The sequence below is a fragment of the Scatophagus argus genome, chromosome 14 (assembly GCF_020382885.2).
Source record: "Scatophagus argus isolate fScaArg1 chromosome 14, fScaArg1.pri, whole genome shotgun sequence".
Classification (NCBI taxonomy): Eukaryota; Metazoa; Chordata; class Actinopteri; family Scatophagidae; genus Scatophagus; species Scatophagus argus.
In genome coordinates this window covers 14,802,036-14,819,485 of record NC_058506.1, presented here as the reverse complement: position 1 = coordinate 14,819,485, position 17,450 = coordinate 14,802,036, and the positions used below count along the sequence as shown (strand labels likewise).

Genomic DNA, 17,450 nt, shown 5'->3' with positions numbered 1-17,450 from the left:
TACAAATGTAAAAGTATTATTGTTGCACCTCTATATCTCTGAACAGTTCTGATTTCTGATAGAATCAAAAGTAGCACTGCATTTTAAACAAGAAACAGGAACAGCAATTTTCAAACACGTAAACAAAAAAAACCCACATCTGATTGACTGGAAATGAGCTGCCATAGTCAACTGATGTGTCAGATATCAAATGGCGACTTAAAATTTTTTCAGAAACTTGGAGGTCAGATGTTTGTTTCTGATTAAATTTTAATTTGTGTGTGTGTCCCGGGACACATTATAAACCAGATTAATTATAAATAAAGGAGTTTTAAGCAGTTTCCTGTGTGTTGTTATACATACTTTAGATGTAGACTTTAGATGTAGGAAAATCTTTCAATCATCATTTTTATGTGCCGTTTCCTCTGAAAGGAAACAAAACCCACAAAATTCAACTTCAGAGCAGCACATCTGATGTCACATGATCCCTCAGTGAAGCACAAGGCATTAGATTTTCTTCTCTTCTGTTCTTGTTGAAAGGAAATGGTGCTGCACAGACATACTGTCCATCCAATTTTAGTTCCGTTTGAAACTTTTTTGTGCACATTTTGATTTGATCATATTCTGTTGTAAACAACATACACCTAACACACTTGTCCAAATGACCAAAAGAAAACTAAACAGAATATACACAGCAGTTACTTTGAAACAACAACATCATCATTCATTTCTAGAAATTATTTTGTTCTTAAAATGCTCCAGGGGTCTGGAACTTATGACAGTATGGCTTACATCTTTTCATGGTGAATAAAGTAACACCACTTCATGCAATGTATCTGTTGACAGGCCATTGTTGGGGCTAAATGAGAGTTTTGATACTGAGAAGAGGGAAGAAGATGTCTGGACTGGATTTTATCCAGTTTTGATGCCTAGAGTTTGGAGAAGTAACTTATGACCAAAGGGTCACCGGTTCAATTGCATGTTGCATGTGTATGTTCAATCAGTGATGGGTTAAATACAGAGAAGAATTGAAGAAGAAGAAGAAGAATCAGCTTTATTGACAGTATATATATTTTTACATACACACACTGAATTCAGCTTCTGCATTTGACCCATCTTTAGTTGAACACACACATGCAACACCCGGCAAATTACGTGCAGTGAAACACACACAGGAGCAGTGGGAAGCATCAAGCACCTGGGGAGCAAGTGCCTTGCTCAAGGGCACATCAGCCGGCTAATGGAGGGGTGGGGACATTTTTTTTTCCGCATTAATCACTTCACCACGCCCAAATTTTTCCCGCCTGTCCGGTGACCCTCCGATCACAACCTCTAGGCTACAGCTGCTCCCAGAAGTGTTGTGGAAATTGACCTGATATAATCTGTTCTGCAAACGGAACTTTAAGAGAATTAATGTCAGTGTCCGATAACAGTTCTGTTTCACGGTAAAGCGACTGACTATCTCAACTTTATAATGAGACTCTGGGGAAAGGGGTAGCCGTGGCCTAGAGGTTGGAGTAACGGCTTGTGATCGGAGGGTCACCGGTTTGATTCCCCCACCGGACGGGCAGGAAAAATTTGGGTGTGGTGGAGTGATTAATGTGAAAAAATGCTCCCCTCGCCTTCATTAGCTGGCTGATGTGCCCTTGAGCAAGGCACTTCACCCCCCAATATGCTCCCCGGGTGCTTGATGCTGCCCACTGCTCCTGTGTGTGTTTCACTGCATGTAATTTGCCGGGTGTTGCATGTGTGTGTTCAACTAAGGATGGGTCAAATGCAGTAGACAAATTCAGTATGTGTATGTAAAAATATATATACTGCTAATAAAGTTGATTCTTCTCTGTGGCTTTCTGGAACTTTCTCTGTGTAGAATTTTGGTCTATGTAAACATATACTGACAATAAAGGTTTGAAGTTTCAGTTTATAAAACATTTGCCACAGTTTCACACTTCTGAATGCCAGTAATTGCTTGCCAACCTCTGTGCCAGTATTCAGTGACGTCCTCCAGGTTTTTGAGATATCTGCTTCTGATATTTCTGCCTCCACCGCAGTATCTGTCTACCCCTTCCTACACTTTCACCTCCACAGCTCTTGTCTTGTCTGGTTGCCGTTTAAGTGGTGGGTATGTTCCGTAAAAAGGGGCAGATTAAAAATGTTTTTCAAATTATGTGTTATTTGACTTTATATACATAAATACATCATAAGACTTAACTGCAGGCATGTTATGTCAATTTACATTCTAATATCTTGGCAGCTTTTGTTGACAGGAAGCAAAGCCACAGCAGTCAAGCAGCAAACACGGAAATGTAGATGTAGAAGTAGACCAGTGCCTGAGCTTAAAGCATCCTGTTTCTGTGTTCCATGATGGCGACTAGGCTGCTTTTGCTTCTCTGTCTGGCAGGCCATGTGTTAGCCAAAGAGCCGCCTGGTAAGAACCTTTAAGTTTTTTAAATTTTTAAATTATAGGCAAACTACGACAGTAGTGATAACTTTTAACCTATTTGGGTGTGACTGAGCAGTTATTCAATGTGCTTAGGGGGTTTTTGGCTTCTTTTTTTTTTAAACATTGTTTTACATTTGACTATCATAATGTGAAACTGACTGACTGTTCAGTCATTTTTATCATGCTAATTATTAGTTAACAATTCATAAATAATTTACAATATTTACAACGTAGATAAGGTATGAGTTATTTTAACTATATTTTTGATAACTTTCCTAAAAGTAAAACCAAGATTAGAAGGGGTGAACAGATCGGTTTTGAAATATGATCAGGATGTAATTATGACAAATTAAACACTTGTATTATTGAACTTGATGAAACCGTTGGTTTCAGTCATTTTCTGTAAATTCTCTTTGATGACATGGTGCTCTCATTTCCTTATTGCGCACGCCTGTGTTTGTGTATGTGTGCTTGTGTCACTTGTGTCGCCCTAATCATTTTTGTTTTATTTTCTTAATGAAACTGTTGGTCTCGACCCTCTCGTGTTTCTGACAGATGTGGACTGTCTTGTGGTGCATCTGAATTATGTTCAGTGTTATTGGAACAAGCAGGGGACTCCAGATGTCAACTACACCTTTTACGGCTGGTTAGTAATTGCCGACTGTAACACCCTAACAAACTTGAACCATAAAATACTTTCTGTGATGTCATCTGAATTGATCAAAATACTAAAGTAAAATGGTGGTATAGTGAAATAGTAAAATAGTCAAATTGGTAAAATTGGTAAAACTTTGGATTTAAGTCAAAATCATTCATTCTTATTCTCATTCTCAAATTTAACAATGTAGAGTTTCAACAATTGAAGACATTTCTTATGATCTAAAACCATCTTAAATTTAAAAGCACTCCAGAGTTTAGTTTTAAGTTGGTGACTAATTGTACATGTTATTTGCTAATGGAGACAATAATGGTGGATATTTCACACATAATATGACATTTTAAAAAATTGAAAACACATGCTTTTTGCAGAATAGCACATCACCAAGTAAAATGTACATTTTTAAAAGAAAGAATGTGAATTAGGTGAAGGGTAACTCCTGGTCTCTGATTGGCTATTCCTCCTCAGCATATATGCGACTGATCGTATGATTTCTTGATAGAGGAATAATTTACTTAAGTGTTTCTTATTAGCCACATTGACAAAGCAGCATTAACTCTGGTGTAACTTTGAGAACTTTGATAAATACAGGCCATTGTATTTAAAGAGAAAATTCAGGGGAAACCTCACCACAAAAAGTATGGCTTGACATAATGTAATATATGTAGCTAATCCTGTCTCCAGGCTGATGGCATAAGTGGCCTTTTATGTTACCCATCAAACAACTCGCAATAGTTCCCCAATATTCTCACTGCAGATGACCTGACCTGTTTACAGTTTATATGCGTACTATTGCTTGTGTGTGAATGACTAAATATCGATCTGTATACAGGTTCCACCATGACAAAAACATCAGTGAGTGCACCACCTATCTGTCAGAGAACAACACAAAAATTGGATGCAACCACCCCTATGAGAAGAAACTCAACAGGTTCCAGACATTTTACACCAAACTGGTGCACGGCGAGGACACTTTTGAGCGTAAGCTTGAGCTTAAACAGAAAGGTACGTTTATTTACCGGAGTGCAACACAACACTGGGCGGTACTATTCAAAATAGCAAACCAATTAAGGAAGGAGAGAACTCCTACTAGCAAAGTACAGTACAACTTTAGCTTAAATCTGTAACCTTTTCCAGGAAAGGCAAAATGCTAGTATTTTCACAAAAATGGACTGTAAAAATCATAGAAATATAATGGCATGTCTGCCTTATTACCTTTTCATCACATTTTATGTTCTATATCACTAAATGGTCTCTATCATCACCAGTCAAGTTATATCCACCAACCAACCTGACTGTCCAGATGGGATCCGACTCAAACCTGAGGTTTTACTGGAACCAGACTTCTTCAAACTGTGTGGAGAGTGAAATCCGCTGCAGGATCAATAACAAGGAGTGGGATGTAAGCACTTAAATGAAAGCAAACAAAAAAGAGAGAGATAGTTCAATCTATAATCCCCCTTTTTCTTTCTGTTTCACTATCATTTATGTCCTTCTTCATTGCCCATCTCCTTTCTTAACTCCATTTTATTGTCCACAGGTTTCACTAGTCAGTATTGGGCTGCAGAGTTACTGCATCAACATGCCCTCCAAAAATTCAGTGTATGAGCTGCAGGTTCGGAGCAAACTGGGGAGCACTTGTGCAGAGTCTTTGTACTGGAGTGACTGGAGTGAGCCTGTGGTCTGGGGATCCAACAACAGCACAGGTAAAATTGCAAAATGTTTGCTTTGAAAAAGGCTGTTAACTTACGGTAGCTGTTAACTTACGGTAGAACAAAATAATCACTGATTTCTTCTGGCTAGAGGAAACCAATAGAAATTGCAGTCTTACAAGCCTCAGGCACAGAACCTAGACTGTATGTGGGCAATTTACAAAACACTACAATAATAATAATAATTATGTCAGTATGGCTTGACATAATGTAATATATGTAGCTAATCCTGTCTCCAGGCTGATGGCATAAGTGGCCTTTTATGTTACCCATCAAACAACTCGCAACAGTTCCTCAATATTCTCACTGCAGATGACCTGACCTGTTTACAGTTTAATAATAATTACCAGCTGAAAAATACTTAAATGAGACTAAAATCTGACCCATTTCTGATGTGAAACAGATTGAAGAATTACAGGCTTTTTATGAATTTCAACACGATGGATATGATAGCCAGTACTGGCAGTTGGGCAGTAAAAGTCTTCTTTTCCTTTAAACCTGTACTTGAATGAGCAAATTTAATGTGTCCTATGAATTTCTGTGACATTTTCACCAAAGTATACATGATTAAACAACAAAGAAGGTTTAAAGTATATGCATAAATGTACAAGATTATGAAATAATTACTCCAATCCACTCCAATCTCTCTCTCTCTCTCTCCCTCCCCACCTGACAGACCCAAATCAAAAGAATGAACTAATGTTTGTGTGGACCCCAGTATTCTTTCTGTTGGGCACTCTGACCTTCATCCTACTGGTCATGATTTTGCTGCACCATGAAAGGTGGGTTTGGGTTTTGGGTAACCCTAACCCTTAAGTCATGTATAAATCATGTGTAAAGTTATCAGGTCATAATGTGGCCACAGAACAATATGCACGAATTTTCTTAGTTTTTCATTGATATTGCTAGCATCAACAATCTTAACTTATACAAGCTGTTATCAGTTAGCATTGTGCTGTAAAAATATCAGTCAGTTAAGGAAAAAAAGAATGCCAGTGATGGTGGGAATAAAAGTCACATTTTTAATGTATTTTGAATTTGACAGCTACATCGGTATTTTGTCTTAAACTTAATCACACAAAATTAGAATTTTGAGATTATATTATCATTATATGACATTGATATCTACTCTATATCTCTATAAACCTCACCTCGCTTCCCTACCTCCCGTACAGAGTCAGAATCATCCTCATGCCTGTGGTTCCCAAGCCATCCCTCATTTCTCACAACATGCAGGTAAGTAGCATCCAGAGGTTCACCAAAGTTATTACGATTCATTCTGAATGGGGACATCTGTTCAATAGCTGATGAGACATTGCAGTCTTGACTCACTGCTGCCAGAATGTCCATATTGAACTGATGAAAATCCCATCTGGTGGCATAGTGATTGACAGAATCAAGTGAGGTCATGCATTTTTTTTTAAAGGATTGGCTTCAACTCTCCAAAGGCCTGAAAGAGAGTTTTAACCCCAACTACAATGATCGTGCCTGTCCTGTCCGTGAGTACTGCCACGTCTCCCAGTCCGATAGCGAGAGCTCTGACAGCTCAACCTCCTCCATCACCACTGACCAAACCGACTGTTCTGTCCTCATCACTGTGGACGAGTCAGACCTGTCCACCCCCTGCTCCTCTTCCACTTCTGCAGTTCTTGTGTCATCTGGGCAGAAGGACCAGGTTTCTGCTTAGGAGGCTTGGGTTTCATAAAATACTATAATTCATATGCTCATATAATGACACATCTCCTGCCCGTCTGCAAAGATAAGAAAATGGATAGTAGTGTATGGTCAATATTAACTGTACCACAGAGTTTTCTCTTTAATCAGTAGTGTTACTGTTTCTCAACAACAGGGGAACACAGAACCAAAGTTCCCCCCACTTGTCACATCCACTTCCTCTCATTGGTTTCCCTGGTTCACAGTTTAAACAAAAAAGTCAGCACAAAGCTGTTATTCCACAAGCATGAAGTTTAATTATGAGAAGACAAATATTTGACACGACCAAGCTTCATCACTGTGTCCAGTTTGTACCAAGTGAAAGTATGGATTTAGTATTGTGAGGCATATTTAAATCACCTGTATCGAGCTCTGCTGTTTTGCTGGCTTACTTATGATGTATTTAATTATGAAAAGTACATATATGAATATACAAGAGGACTTGGGGAATATAATATGCAAAGATTCTTAAAATCTATGATCAATCCCACACCCAGCCTCATTGTGTTGATACAAGGGAATGCAACATCAGGAGAATAGCTGCGTTCATGATAAAAAGCCACACTAAAGCAACTAAATGAAAATCTTTATCATCAAAGCAGGACTTAGAGCACACTTAGAGTATGATCAAATCAATTCATCTTTTTCATTTTTTTCTTCAGCCGTGTATTTTTCTTGGGTGTTTTATTATTCTACCTTAACAAAGCGTGGCAGTATGTTATTGATAAAGTCATATTTTTAACCTTTTATACAACTAAACTTTCCAAAAAAGTTGGGACGTTGTGTTAAATGTATTGAATTTCCCACGGGATCGATAAAGTATCTATCTATTATAAATAAAAACAGAATGTGATCATTTGCGTTTACCAGCAGCAGTTTTACATGTTCCCTTTGTGTTTACACGTTACATTTTCGAAGTGTTCTTGAGCCCATGTAGTAATATTCTGTATTCAATTGTTCAATTGATAACTGACACTGAGATAATATCCCAACTGGGCCAAATACCTTATTGGTAATGAAGTATTTTATATTATATAAAAAGTATTTTATGTATGACAGTTGATATTTAGTGTAAACTACTGACAAAAAACACAATTTATAATGGCCAAGAGGACAGCAATCATTGTTCCTTCAGCCACTCAAATGACCAATTTAGGTACCACTTTCCTAACAGGCACGTTTTGGGGTTCATAAGCTGTAACTTAACTATTCATTAATGGTTAAAGGCAATTTACTAATGGATATAAATATGATTAATGGTTAAAAAATAAATCACAATAAATCATCAGCCAAATTTCGACATTTTTAACTTGCTATATTTTTTTCCTTTAGCAGTTATACGCTAGCATTTATAACTGCAACAAACATAAGAAAATTATTTATTTTCCATTAGTGAAGTCAGTACTTATCGACTACTAATTATCCCTGTAATAAAAGTTGCCTCGTTAGAAAGTGACGCCGCAACATTACATTACATGCCTAGATGACTGACCTAATTGATACCATTATAAACATTCAAGCCTCATATTTTTTCTTTTTTTGTGTGTGTGCAGGTTATGTATACTCCTATGTTTTAATAATAATACCCATCTTAATATCTTTGAATATACTTTTTTAAAATTTTGTTTTGACGTTTTTGTTTTTGTACACCATTTTGTTGTTTCTTCTGTCCAACATCTCGCAAATCAGCTTTGTGTAATCCTTGTTGTGTTTTTGCTCAATAAATACACGGGTATATGTACGTCAATATCTCTCTCACATTAATTATACAACTTTAATGGTTAATATTTGGGTAACCCAGTTCAATCTGCCCGGTCCAGTTACCTCACTGTCCATTAGAGGGAGTACAGTGTGTCCCACGCACACTACGGAACTGAGTCAACGCATTTTCCAGATTCAAGAAGGGTAGGGCGCAGGGCGGCTGGCCCCCGCAAGACCAGAAAGATTCAAGTCAGCTACTTCCTTAGCTGAACCGCTCAGCTATCGCAGTCAGTTGATGTCTTCAGATGAGTTTTAAGATTTTAAGGTGCATTTAGTTGGTTCGACGCTAATTCGCCGTTGGTCGTCCAAAAAATTACAACCCGACAAAATGTCAGAGGTGGCCGACACTCGCCGGTTGAATTCTAAGCCCCAGGACCTGACTGATGCTTACGGCCCCCCCAGCAATTTTCTGGAAATAGACGTTTATGATCCACAAATCGTTGGTGTTGGACGGAACCGTTACACAACTTACGAAGTTCGTATGCGGGTAGGTGCTCGAAATCCATGCCAAAACACAATGTTGCAGTATTAGCTTATATTTGCTAAGCTAACTGATAATTACAGTGTTGTTGCTATCCAGCTAGCATGTTTAGCCGCTGCGTCTAGTCAACACGGGGACCGGTCTGTGACGTTGACGTTAGGCGTTTGGAATAGTTCAAGATGGCGCGACGGTAAAAATCAAGGACCGGGGATTGTCAGCGGCCCAACACGGGCTTTTTGTCAGATGTTGCTTGATATAGTTAGTGAACAAGGTTGGCATGTAAGCTAGTTAGAAATTTTTTGTATATACTGACATCTTCCGCCGTACTTGGTGAAAGCATATTTACACTTTAAAGTCACGTCTTTCGTGTGGAGTTAACGTTACAGTTAAATGCCTTTTAACCAAGCTAACTGTTATGTAGCTAGCTAATTCGCATTTAATCCAGTGGAACTGAATAAAATGTTACGACAGCATGGACATTAAGGAGTCCAGACACATCGATGCTGACCTCTGCATGACTTAACTTATACTTTGCCTGTCTAAAAAGTAACGACCAGTTACAATGTTTTCCTGTTGGGATGTGTTAACACAAAGTGCGTTTGTTGACAGCCTGAACTAACATAAAATAAACGAGCAACCTTGTTGCTTGATATTTAAGCTAACGCTTCGCAGTTGAATGGGGACTGCTGTTGTTGGTTGTGTGGAAACAGGAGAAATGTCAGGAGTAATGTTATTACGTTTAACCCCTTCGTTCTGTAGACTGTCAGTTAACATTGAACTCGTTTGAGTTCTTAAAAAAAATCGCTAACAGCTAAGTTTAAGGACAACATTTTCAGGAAGCTTACGCCAACAGTTGCGTAATCACAACTTCTACTAACCTCAGCAGATCCGCATTTCTGTGGTGATTCCTAGGAATTTGCCCGTCATGACATTAACAAAGTGCTGTCTTTTCAGCTCACTTTCTTGTGTGCTTATTTATTTATTTAGGGTCATTTGTGGAAATAACTGAAGAGTTTTTGTTAAATGCATATCCAGGTAAATGCAAATCCCACCCACTGTATACAGGCTGTCAGCAGCAGTGAATTATGGGAAAGTCATAAAACGGGTTTCATTCTCCACTGAAACATGGAGATACTTAATGAATGAAACACATATCAGATGTATACGAGATCTCCCTATTTTTAATCAATTGGCAAACTTTACAGTGTTCTGTGAAACAGGATTGAAATCGCTGTATTTGGGCTGTGGACTGCCTAAAGGTGACACACTGGGCTCTGGCAGTTTACAATTTTTTTTTACTATTTGCTGACATCCTGTAAACTAAACGATTAATCATACAACTGAAGAGGCTTACATAGAAAGAAAGAACCGCATTCTCGCCTCAAACTAGTTTCTTCACCTAATTGTTTGCTTTCATACCAACACTTAAGTGAAAATAGACCGGTAAGATATATTTGTTTTTGTTACATAACACCTTTGTCTCTTAAAGTAATTCCACAACTTCTTAAGCGCTCAGTCATAGCAGTTGTTAATTGCTCAACAGACTTTCCTCGTACTATCCAGCAGTAGCTGGGTGCAAATGATTACATCTAAATAGGTGGTTGTTTTTGTTTTTTCTTTTCCTTCTTCTTTTCTTTGCAGACAAACCTTCCCATCTTCAAACTGAAGGATTCCTGTGTGAGAAGAAGATACAGTGACTTTGAATGGTTAAAGAATGAGCTGGAAAGAGACAGTAAGGTGAGTGAGCCATAATTGTATGCTTCAGGATAATAATTTAAGTAGGCTGGTGCATGCAAACTAATAATTACAATGATGTGATAAGTGGCGTTGTTGGTGTTACAGGAGATCTTCATAGAGTAAGCAGTAAGATGACACTAGGTTTTTGCCGTTTTGTCTTGATATAGTAAATAAAAATGCATGTTTTGTGGTGTCCTCCCCATTAACTGTGATAGTTCCGTTTACATGACTCTGCACTGTCATTTTAATTGTATTACTTGGCTGGAGCTCAGATCTGTTCATGTAAATGTCTGTATTTTACAGCACAGCAGCTGTGGATTTTGGATTTCACATTTTTCATCTTTCCTATTGCTTGTGTTGACCCCTGACACCTTTAGATTGTAGTACCATCTCTGCCAGGCAAAGCCCTGAAGAGACAGCTGCCATTCCGTGGAGATGAGGGACTTTTTGAAGAGTCTTTCATTGAGGAGCGGCGACTGGGCCTGGAGCAGTTCATCAACAGGTCAGTCAGTTCAACAGCCCTTTGTGTTTCAAGATAGAGAGGTGCTTTAACCGTCAGATGTCTTGTCACAAAATGTGTTGGATTAAACATAAATATATATTATACATAAATATATATATAATATATATCAAACAGAAATATACATAATCAGTTGAATCTGTCATTGCTAAAGATGTCTGGCCCTACATGCGGCTGACCTGTTCTGTGTCTGTGCATCAAGTAACTAATCCACAATTGCGTTTCACCAGCCTCCATGAAAAGCATTTCAAATGAATGAATTTTTCTATGTGTATGTTTTTGTAGAATTGCAGGTCACCCCCTGGCCCAGAACGAGCGCTGTCTTCATATGTTTCTGCAAGAGGAAAGCATTGACCGTAACTACATTCCTGGAAAAGTACGACACTAGGGTTATTGACAGAGGTGTGGGTTAATCTCTGGGGCATAGATTGGACTGTCTCTTGCCTTTCTCTTCACTCTTTTCTTCTCTTAATCTCTCTTTCTGTCTTTCTGCTTTATTTGCCTCTCTCTTTCTCTCAGTCTGTGTATATCATTGTAAAGTCACATTCATTTTGGAGTTAGAGTATGTTCTTCTGCAATACATCAGGACATGTCGGTAATGTTTCAAACAACTCTTTGACTCCTCTCTCCCCTGTGCATTTGTTTTATAATTGTACAATAAGGAAGCACCCCTCAGTGATTGTGATTGTATCGTGAAGATCAGGCTCTTAATCACAATTTTCAGGGATAAAGACAATGTGCGATACATTCAGTCTTACCCAGACGAGTGTCATATATTTATGATTGTAATATAATGTGAATAAAGTAGAATAATGTCTAAATATGTGTGTTGGCACTAGTGTGTACCAGGAATACATGTAGCCTGTAAATGACTGATCATGTTTTGTTCTCTGTTGTTTTATGTGTTTTTTTTTTAGGTATGAATGAAGTAAGTTTGCTTTATTTTATCCTGTTACCACAAGCTTTCTGGAAGTTAGAGGGGGTTGCATGGGCACCGTAAAGACCAAAGGCGATAGTTCACAAATACTTAATGCAAATACCACATATGAATTATTATCTGACTGCAATCTGTCACTTTACCTTGTAAATGTGCCACACATAGTCCCCGATTGTCACCTAAAATGACCAATTATCCCCCAAAAAGTGTTGGAGTGATCATGGTCTGTAACAAAGGGAAGAACATCCTGCAAGTCTGTTTTGCACATAAAGAAAAAGTAACATCAAAATCTCATTTGCGGCTGAAAGTTTTTAATTGGTAATTAGCGTGTTGCAGTTCAGAAGCTGCTTCTCAAAAACGGGCTTGCAGAAGTTTCTCTGTCCACCAGTGGAAACACAAATCACCACTCTTGTTTTGACTTATGTGAACTATTGTTTGGTGGGAATAAGTTCTGTCTTTCATCAGTGACTCAAACTATTTCTCTCCAAACTAATTCGTCCTTATGAGCCGCACTAATCACTGGCTGCATGGCAAACTCGCACGCTTTCTTTGCAATATACAGCATATGTGTGTGTTAGTCTCACTGACAACTCATTCTACATGACTCTGCTCACTGTCGTGTTCAGTCTGTTGATTCAGCTTTTTACTTCACTAAATTCATTTTTTATTTTTCAGACATAAGGAACGTAAGCCTGTGTCTGGAAAAACAAAGCAGTTACTAAGTAAATGATACGTTGTGCATTTTTACGTCACACCTATCTCTTGCATCTGAGTCTACCACGAGTGTCTACAGTTCATCAGACACAGTTAATGTCTAATGAAATGAAATTTAATGTAATACAAAAAATTTGCATTACACTTCCCGCATATTGGTCATATGCAAAACACATGAATAGCATCCAAAAACAAAAAACTATGAGATTGAGATGACACGGTGATGCAAACATCTGCACTGCATGATGCTTATTGGTGAAGTCATGATGCACAGTAACCCCTCAGCTCGGGGAATGGCCGTTCACTTCTGATACCATCTCATGAAAGCTGCATGCAGTCATGTGTAATGTACCCAGCTTTATTGGAGCTGCCATCATTTCCTTTATCCACCTGCCTGACTGAATAGGAGTCCGCTGCATTACAGTCCAGATAGTGTTACCAATCTATATACATTAATAGAGGCAAATGTGTGTTTAAGAAAACGATTTAATGTGGTCTGAGTATAATGTCCTGCACTTCATCTCCCGACTGGGCTAAATTTAAAAGTAGATTTGATGTCAACAAAGAGAAGCCAGTATGTCCAGTTGTATCCCGGCATTTAACATTACTTGAATAAAGTATGTATGGTGCTTTTGTAAATGAGTGTGTAGCTTAAGTTACATTTTTCTTTCTGTCTGCGTACATGTTTTCCGATACAGAAAACAAGTACAAATCTACAACATGTAGAAAGTCTGCAAATGTCAGAAACATGAATTTGATCGTTTAAGAGTAGTAATTTTTCATGTTAGGGTATTTTCATGAATAATATCCTAAGACTGGAACGTTACTTTGTTCAGTGCATCAGAAGATTCTATTCAAAGAGTTTCACAGCATTCATAGACCGGATCCACTGAAAGCTTGAACGTGTCCTTTTATTATTTCACATGTTTAATGTCTGTCTCTTTCTCTCTCTCTCTTATTGCAAAGAAAGTACAGACTGCTGCACCTGCCCCGTGTACATTTATTTCTACATCATGTCATTTGAAAAGCTGGTGGAAATGTCAGAACTGATCAAGTATCAACGGTGTAGGAAAAACACAACTATTGCTCCTGGACAAAATAAGAGATCCTATTGATGAATTGTTCACTGTTGTGTCTTTATTCAGTCATTCCACAAACTGTATGTACATTATTTTGATTTAGTAATCCGCAGAAAAGAAAATATGTTCCATTTATCTTTCTTTCCATGTTGTCATAGCTAGATTTTGTATTATTTTACAATGATTCTGTTTTCAGAATGTCTTTTTCATTGATTTGATGAACTTCAAAATGAGAGTAATATCCTGCTTTGATTAGTTTTCTTTTGCTAGCAGAGATGTGATTTTGATGATAATTTCCCAAAGTCAAGCAACATGTAGCATCATGAAAAACTACAGCGATGTGTCATTCCACCCAAATTATTTCCCCCCCTTAGTTTTATGTCCTGGGCATGCTGTCAGATGGGATTGATTCCTGATTAATTGTTTTAACTCTGCTGTCTTACTTGCATCATCGTGCCCTCACGTTGGCTTTGTGTTGTCAAATCAGCTTTTGGGAATGTTAAGTTTAGGTAAATAACCATATCTAAGCACTGTGACAAGAGGTTCATTATATGAACAATGTTTCATCAATTAAAGGCGTAATCAGCATCTGGTTTATTGATCTGAAATATGGCGCTTATTTTCAGCTGTTCTAATTCTTTCTGTCAATATTATTGTGAAGTGTAATAATACATGTTATCATTGCAGTTACACTATGGGTGACAAGGAACTTCCTTGTTAATTCTGTCCACCAATTAAATTTCCTGCTGCCTGCTGTTTCATGTCTGCACGTCTCTTTTCAATTTTTGTGTCAAGAGGAGAAATGGAAGCAAAATCACTAAATCTCATCTCTTGATGTGTGATTACTGCATCACGCCGAGAAGCAGTGAGACAGCAGAGCGAGTCACGGGACCCGGATGAATGGCCACAGATTGGCGGGTGACCTAATTTAACAGTGAAATGGAAAGAAGAACACGAAGAGGCTGAAAACTTTAAAAGAGTTTGAAAAATTCTTAGGCCACAACATGTAAGTAAAGATTTTACCATACTTTAAACATAATTGAACTCCTTTTTTACCTGCAGCCTGATTAGCAAAGCAATTATTAAAGTTTTAATGTTCTCCTGTCCACAGCATGTACCTCAGTTTAACCTTTATCATATCAACGTCCCTGTAAATGAAAAGGTGTGTTTTTATGAACCATACTACAAATGAAATGTAACTATTTACAGCTAATATGATTAATTAGCAGCTATTCATTTAAGTCAGTTTTCAAGCCAAAATGCAGTTAAGCGCATCTTCCCCTACTCTCTGGAACTTCATAGTAAATAACTAATTTAGGAAAAAAGCAACGGATGAATCACCAAACTGTTAATTAAAGTATCAATTTTGTGTGAGGGATCTTTCAGCTAAAAAGACCCCCTGCAAGATCGTTTTTGTACAATCCCTGAAAAAATGTTCTTATTACTTTGTGTTGAGCTGCTTTAATCACCAGAACAGTGTGTGACATGACATTTCACCTTTCTGTGTGATTCCCATTCAATTTAAGCAACAACCAATCAAGAACTAAGCTTTATAGGCATCATAAACCGGTTTTATGTATTACATTCTCAATACTTAATCTTGTCAACAAAAAGATTTAACCCAAGCACAGTCTTAGTGCAGTGCATAAAAACCACAGCCAGGAAGGAAGCATCATAATAAGCACACATTGTGGCGCTACGGTGGCAACACTGGGTCTTTTTGTTTCACTAAACATGAATAAAGTCCTCTAATCTTTTACTTGCTGTAGTTTGCCATCAGGAAATACAGGGATTAAGAGGGGAAGAGGAATTCTGGCCGCAGGTGGATTAAACCTGTCCCAGAATAGTGATCTTGTGATGTAGATCTTGACCTGCAGGCGATCCAAAGTAGACATGACCGTAATTGGACACAATTGCAGCTTCCACGTGAATTACAAAAAAAAGAAAGGTAACAGTAGAGTCATACAGAGTTGCACTTAATACAGTTTATTACCTGTGTACAGCAAGAGGTTGTAATATACTTAATCATGAGTACATTTGAATTTAGATACAAAATAGAGGAAATGTTGCTCCTCTGTATCTATGATACTGCATCTTAAGTTATGACACACATAGTGTGAAAATGATTGTGAAGAATAACCGTGTTGCACATACAGATAAAATATACAGAGCACAACAGTATATCTTCAAATCCAGTGAGGGGGAGAAAGACATAAGAAAAATGAAGTTTAAAAACATGTACAACAACCCTGTGATACGTACACTGACCCTGACCTTCCTTATCAGTGAGAGCTGTGACCTACAAAACTAGTGAGCTTTGATGTCCTGAGTAATGAAAGCAGGCAGGCAGGATGGACACAGCGGGCCAAGGCAGAGATTAGGTGGTGTTTTGTTAGCAGCTCTAACGCTGGAGCCCAGTGTGCAGCCATGACACTTGTTGTGTTTGCAGAGACACCCAGTTGGGTTAGCCTGATAAAGTGGAAGTAAATTGAAAGAGCAACCCAAAGCAGTGTGACTGGGCAAGGACAAAAGGTGAGACGAGTGGCTACTATAGTAGGATCGGATAGGGAGCGATGGGCAGAGAGGGAGAAAATGCAATTTACAAATTCATTTTATCCAAAGTTACCTCTGGTGATAGTCTGAGGCGTGCAAAACAATTCATTCAGCCTTTCCCAAGGACAATAAAGAGAACAGAAATCCAAATGTTTTCACTTAAAAACAAAAGAGTTCGCAATATTAAAAATAACTTGAACAGTAAAGAAAGACGACATTTCACTGGGGTGGTGTGTAACGTGGCCGTGGACGCATTCATTCACAGCACAGATACACAAGTCCATATGGCCCTAATGTCTCTTGCTAGTTCCATCTTGTGAACACAAACTCACTAGCTTTATTTCAAAAAGGGGTCAGCACTGTGAATATGTTAATATGTTAAATAATAATAAATCTCATCAGTACGTCCTGTTTGGACCACAACAAGAACCTTGGACATAAACATATTTTCCATACAATAGTTTAAGAAAGGCTTGTGACTTTGGTCCATGAGCCTGAAAAATGTCCAATACTCAATTCTGTTCACATTTTTTTTTTTTTTTAGTTTTTAAAAATTAAATATTTGTGATGTAAAAAAAAAAAGAGTATGAGGCTTTTACATTATTGAAATTAGTGTCACATACACAAATTTTGGATGGCATTTATTATGGTGAGGCCTCAAGTCAGTGGCTGACATGAGGATAGAGTGTTAAAAATTACACTGTCTGACGCCATCACTGACTCTCCATCGCTCTCAGATCACTGAGCGCAAACACGAAAGAAATACTTTGGGTTTTTCCCTCCTTTTCTTTTCATCGAAAAGCAACAAAGCAATGGCGGAAATAGCGTTGGGTTTGGAGCCGTATACATGGCCGTCACAGGCAGGAGGGCGGAGGGGCTGACGCAATGTTTCCATATTTGGTGATTTCCACTACGGGAGAGCACGAGCTTACACACGAGCGTACACAGAGTACAATCCCTCACGCGCGTACACTTTCTGTGTTTTAAACGTTTTGTAGGCTCGGGGTTTCTTTTTATTTGTAGTTCAAGCTCTCGCAGGGTTACAGCGTGGCAGTGCAACCGTAGCTATATAAGCTATATTACGTCTATTCCTCCATTCATGATCGGAAAGCTCCGCCTCCCAAACACGTCGGTTTGTTTATACTGCCAGTCCCTCCCACAGC

The 17,450-nt window shown here is 38.3% G+C and overlaps 2 protein-coding genes across 5 annotated transcripts; both read left to right on the top strand.

Moving 5' to 3' along the window:
* Positions 1-1,988: 1,988 nt before the first annotated feature.
* Positions 1,989-8,246, top strand: LOC124070632 (cytokine receptor common subunit gamma-like). Of its 2 annotated transcripts, none has more exons than XM_046410711.1 (9): positions 1,989-2,097; positions 2,247-2,407; positions 2,978-3,068; positions 3,913-4,085; positions 4,349-4,482; positions 4,621-4,786; positions 5,469-5,574; positions 5,968-6,028; positions 6,219-8,246. In XM_046410711.1, exons 2-9 carry the CDS (start codon positions 2,341-2,343, stop codon positions 6,477-6,479), a joined length of 1,059 nt encoding a protein of 352 aa, XP_046266667.1. In that variant the 5' UTR covers positions 1,989-2,097; positions 2,247-2,340; the 3' UTR covers positions 6,480-8,246. The 2 variants fall into 2 exon arrangements, with proteins under 2 accessions (XP_046266667.1, XP_046266668.1); XM_046410712.1 differs by having other exon boundaries at positions 2,038-2,097; positions 2,234-2,407.
* A 131-nt stretch (positions 8,247-8,377) lies between these two features.
* snx12 (sorting nexin 12) lies at positions 8,378-14,490 on the top strand. 3 transcript variants are annotated; one of them, XM_046410715.1, is made up of 6 exons: positions 8,378-8,753; positions 10,389-10,484; positions 10,862-10,986; positions 11,290-11,380; positions 11,922-11,932; positions 13,622-14,490. In XM_046410715.1, exons 1-5 carry the CDS (start codon positions 8,595-8,597, stop codon positions 11,925-11,927), a joined length of 477 nt encoding a protein of 158 aa, XP_046266671.1. In that variant the 5' UTR covers positions 8,378-8,594; the 3' UTR covers positions 11,928-11,932; positions 13,622-14,490. The 3 variants fall into 3 exon arrangements, 2 of the variants coding, with proteins under 2 accessions (XP_046266671.1, XP_046266670.1); XR_006845223.1 differs by lacking the exons at positions 11,290-11,380; positions 11,922-11,932; positions 13,622-14,490 and adding an exon at positions 11,120-11,247 and having other exon boundaries at positions 10,862-11,074; XM_046410714.1 differs by lacking the exons at positions 11,922-11,932; positions 13,622-14,490 and having other exon boundaries at positions 11,290-11,914.
* Positions 14,491-17,450: the final 2,960 nt, after the last annotated feature.

What these genes read in the sequence shown, in the direction of transcription:
- snx12 (XM_046410714.1), top strand. Translation starts at nt 8,595, where the DNA reads ATGTCAGAGGTGGCCGACACTCGCCGGTTGAATTCTAAGCCCCAGGAC. An exon ending in CTTACGAAGTTCGTATGCGG is followed by an intron (nt 8,754 to 10,388) that starts GTAGGTGCTCGA and finishes TTTTCTTTGCAG; the next exon opens with ACAAACCTTCCCATCTTCAA. An exon ending in CTGGAGCAGTTCATCAACAG is followed by an intron (nt 10,987 to 11,289) that starts GTCAGTCAGTTC and finishes ATGTTTTTGTAG; the next exon opens with AATTGCAGGTCACCCCCTGG.
- LOC124070632 (XM_046410711.1), top strand. Translation starts at nt 2,341, where the DNA reads ATGATGGCGACTAGGCTGCTTTTGCTTCTCTGTCTGGCAGGCCATGTG. An exon ending in GTTAGCCAAAGAGCCGCCTG is followed by an intron (nt 2,408 to 2,977) that starts GTAAGAACCTTT and finishes TGTTTCTGACAG; the next exon opens with ATGTGGACTGTCTTGTGGTG. An exon ending in GCTTGAGCTTAAACAGAAAG is followed by an intron (nt 4,086 to 4,348) that starts GTACGTTTATTT and finishes TATCATCACCAG; the next exon opens with TCAAGTTATATCCACCAACC.